The 4254-nt window shown below is 41.3% G+C and overlaps 1 protein-coding gene across 4 annotated transcripts in view; it reads right to left on the bottom strand.

Moving 5' to 3' along the window:
• The window catches only part of fndc3ba (fibronectin type III domain containing 3Ba), an 84114-nt gene that overhangs the window by 20198 nt on the left and 59662 nt on the right, over positions 1-4254 (bottom strand). For all 4 annotated transcript variants that reach the window (XM_031847470.1, XM_031847471.1, XM_031847472.1 and 1 more), the window contains 4 exons: positions 3624-3759; positions 2010-2081; positions 1032-1150; positions 668-773 (listed from right to left, as the gene is read on the bottom strand). In XM_031847470.1, coding sequence (XP_031703330.1) covers positions 668-773; positions 1032-1150; positions 2010-2081; positions 3624-3759 — 433 coding nt within the window. The remainder of the gene's footprint in view (positions 1-667; positions 774-1031; positions 1151-2009; positions 2082-3623; positions 3760-4254) is intronic.

Below are 4254 nucleotides of genomic sequence, written 5' to 3'. Positions count from 1 at the left end.
GAGAGAGAGAGAGAGAGAGAGAGAGAGAGAGAGAGAGAGAGAGAGAGCAATTACAATCAAACTGTGATCAGATATCATTAATCAAAAATCATGTGTGATGGAAGGGCACAACAGATAAGATCTATTTTGTACATAAACTTTCCTCAATATTATGTGGACATGTGTCAGGGGCATTTTTCAATCCCCTCCATGGGATTCTTTCCTCCACCAGCTGTTTCACTTTGGTTGCAGTATGGTGAAAGTAATAAATGATGGAGACAGTGGGGAAAACCCTCCGATACATTATGTGTGACCTTCAGCTCGAGACAGTAATTGGAACAGCGCTGCCTGAATGTGAGCTGATTAGGGCCGTGGCCAGCACTATAAAACTGGTTAAAACAAGAACTTTAGGCTGGGAAACTTTTGCCTGCCAACAGATAACAGTACTAATCTGCAATAATGGGCCGACATTAGTAGAGTTAAATCCGATATGAGGCTAGGTTAGGCATTTAATGGGCTAAATTGGGGCTCAATTAGGCTGAAACATGATTGACAGAGGTTAAATTAGAGTTGGTCAGGGAAACATTTGAAGCTGCCAGAGGGCGATTTAGATGCCTAACATAAAATAATTTGAATACATTCTGGTAAACAAAACTAAAACACAGTGTATTTGTATGCTTGCACTCACCCCATTCTAACTGCACTTCCTTGTGTTTGGCTTTACCCACAATCCTCGGCGGCTGGCAGGGCCCTGGTGGGACACTTAATGTACGGACCGGAACACTAACGGTGCACTTCAGGAGCGGTGATGAAGACAGGAAATCAAAACAAAAGAGAAGGAAATGCAGTTAAAGATCAGTTTGAATAACGACTGGCAGAAATGTTAATTACAGCTATCTATAATTAACATTTATGTGCAGGTTGTAGATTTTCCCACACTTTTCTCAATGAGCAACACTGATGCCACACTCCCAATGCAAATTCACAGTTTACCAGGTTACTAATCTGAAGTTGTTTTTGCCTGTGTGAATGTGTGAGTGTGTGTGTCTTACCGGGCTGTGTCCTCCGGTGGTGATGCTACACACACGTAGGCGGTAGAAGGTCGCAGGTATCAGGCGCTCACACGCACATTCTGTTGCTGGACCACTGTACGCTACCTCCCACTGGCTCGCTGCACACAAAAACAAAACTGAATTACACAACCGATCACATACATACATACAAACTGTACATACTCAGAATCCCCTGTTCTTTACACGTATGCTGCACACAATCAAATTATTAACTGCACACCACTGTGTTGCTGTTATTGTTCTTGTTATTGTTGTACCCAAACATTGTTTAACAGCGGTAAAGCTACACACACGAAACACATTTAATACTGTCGTAAATCACAGTAAACACAATGAGACGAGTCAGGGCCATCCTGAGAGTTCACCGTCGGTGCATCTTAGTGAGAGGTGAGGAGGTAAAAAAGGAAAATGAGGATATGGATACAATAAACAGATTAGAGAACAGGGGGAAATGTCTCACTGTGCAGGGCATGTCTGATGTTTAAAAGCCCTGAAAAACAATTTTCACAGTCAGCAATTGAATAGAACATGAAAGCAACATTTATTGAATGGGATGAATCTTTTGATGAATTAAAACTTTGGGTGATCGCCTACTCAATAAACAACTAACTGTATTGTATCTGATTGAATGAATACAGAGTTAAAAAATGATGCCTCTTTCCTCTCACTGCTAAAGACACAAGAGAACATTTGGTTCAAGTGCAGATCCGTGTAAATTCTGAAAAATGATGTGTGCTAAATTGATGCCAACAAAGGGTGAATTATGGAGGCTTTACTTCTCAGGAGATTAAGTGAGAGAAATGGATGAATCGACAGAACAAGCACAGGGCAGAAAGGACAGACGGAACATTTTGAGCTTTATTTTATAAGACAATGGAGTGCAAAGGGACTCAAATTAGCTGAACGTGTGGCATGGATGCATAGAAAGAAGCACAGACAGATTGATGTAAATTGTACCTTCAGAGCCTCCCTCTGAGATCTCTAGCAGGTACGTAAGAGCTGCTGAGCCCCCGTTGTCCTGGGGAGGATCTGTCAGGGGAATAGATCATTTTAGTTTGGGTTAACTTCATGCATTAAACATCAAGAATACCTGTAAAACATCTTACATTTCCAACATGGCTTTTATGGATTCAGTAAAGGGTTTAAAATAACTACAAATATTTTAAGTCATTGCTTGAGATTTTTTAATGACATATAGCATCAATCCAGAGGTCATTATACAATAACTCAAACTGCCAGGGGCTTTGGCAGATTATTTGTCTTTCAGCCAAACAAAAATGATAATTCTCTGAGCACACTGATCAAAGTGCTGCCCAAATGTTTCAGTAGCAAGGGAACTGGTAAGAAAATTCTTCTATCAATTAATTTTATATTCTCTAGATCATAGATAAATCAGCACTGATGGAAACAACCTACTTGGCTGCGCCTCATCTCATTCTTATTGTATCAAGACTGCTGCCAGGATAGTGGTTAGGCACACCCTTGGGTGTACCTATTTAAAAAAATATGTAGTAACGCAGCACACAATGAGGAAATGCAGTGCAGCTAAATCACGGTGAATTGGTCAAGCATCAGCTGGTGTAGAAATCACAATACAGTACATATGACAAAATAAAGACAGTAGTTCAGCACTGAAATGCGCTTTTAGAGTCAAATCACTAATCTGAAGGGTGATCGAGGCACATACAGCACGTTCTGTGCCATGTTTATAACATTTGAGAAAGGGCAGACTGATGGCAGACAGATGGATGATAGCAGACACAATGGCTTACATAATATATGAACACCCCAGAGGCAGCAGTTTATCAATGTTATCACACCTGAATATACTCTGCTAGGTAAAAAACGAACTAAACAATGACCCTTTGAACACTTTCATTATTCTATAGGACCATACTGAAGGGCGAATTCACAAGAATGGATTGTGACGCTGATAGCGCCAACAATTGCGCATCATTTGCAACCGTTAGCTGCCCTGTCTCAGTGTGCACTTCACAAAAGACGTTTCCCGAATGATATATCAGCGCAAACACACCCATTAAGTTTTGCAGTAGGGTGCAATTTGCTCATTTTTGTGACTAATCTGATTCTGCAATTATCCATGTGGAAAAGTACGAATTATATCTTTACACCGAGACCATCGTAGGCAGAACAATGGAAGAGACAGCGAACTACAGGTCCTGACTGACGAGGTGCAGAGCCATTCCTCAAAACTTCAGGCAAGCAATTTCAACATAACAGAGAGAATTCAACTGTACTTGAATGAAAACCAGAATATTAAAAAACTTTACAATTCAGACAATTGTGAAACCTTGGCTTTCTTTTTTTCTTCTTTCTTTACTAGTCAACTAAAAGCACATGTATAAAACAATGTTTAGTATCTTAGCAATCTACCAAGAGTCTACAACACATTCGGAATGATGGTTAAAACTATTAAAACAAGTTCAAGAAGAAGAGTTAAAATGTCATGTTCACCTGTGACTCTTTGTGTATATTTTTACTTGCATGCGTGTATTACAGCATGTGCAACGTATAGCACGCTTGCATGCATGTGTGGGTGTGTATCTTTACCCCAGGTGACAGTAAATCCGTAGGGTGTCGCCGCAGTGACACAGGGTGTGGATGGAGGGCCTGGTTTGTCTGGATTGGTGGTGCAGACCAACACTTCACTGGGACTGCTCTTTCCCTCCATGTTTGATGCGATGAGCTGCAGGAGAGGAAGGAGGGGGCGCAGGAGGACGGCACCCAGAGGAAGGACGATATGGAAAGGGAGAGAAATGGAGGAGAGTGTAGGATAAAAGAGGAAACAAAATGAGAAAAGATGGAGTGTGATTAATAGGGGCCATTCATCTTTGCTGCTTCACCTGTGCTTCACCTGGTTTCTCTGCCTTAATTTATCTTCGACGTTAATCCCTCCATTACCCCATTCTATGGAAAATCAATTTGCTTTGTTCCCAGATGTTCACTCCGGATGAACATCACAATGAACTCTGGGCTGTCTCTTTGTGTGTCTGCATGTATGTTTGTATCTGCCGCCTCATCTGACAGTGTGAGTGATGACAGGTACATGAGTGCGTGTTTGTGTGTGTGTGTGTGAAAGTCCATGTGAAGTGTTGTTTGAGATGATTACACCATAATACACAGTTGATAACAAGACACACACACACACACACACACACACACACACACACACACACACACA

This window comes from Anarrhichthys ocellatus, unplaced genomic scaffold (assembly GCF_004355925.1).
Source record: "Anarrhichthys ocellatus isolate YVR2014 unplaced genomic scaffold, GSC_Weel_1.0 scaffold7, whole genome shotgun sequence".
Classification (NCBI taxonomy): Eukaryota; Metazoa; Chordata; class Actinopteri; order Perciformes; family Anarhichadidae; genus Anarrhichthys; species Anarrhichthys ocellatus.
The sequence above is the reverse complement of the archived record's forward strand: the minus strand, read 5'-3'. Positions and strand labels throughout refer to the sequence as shown.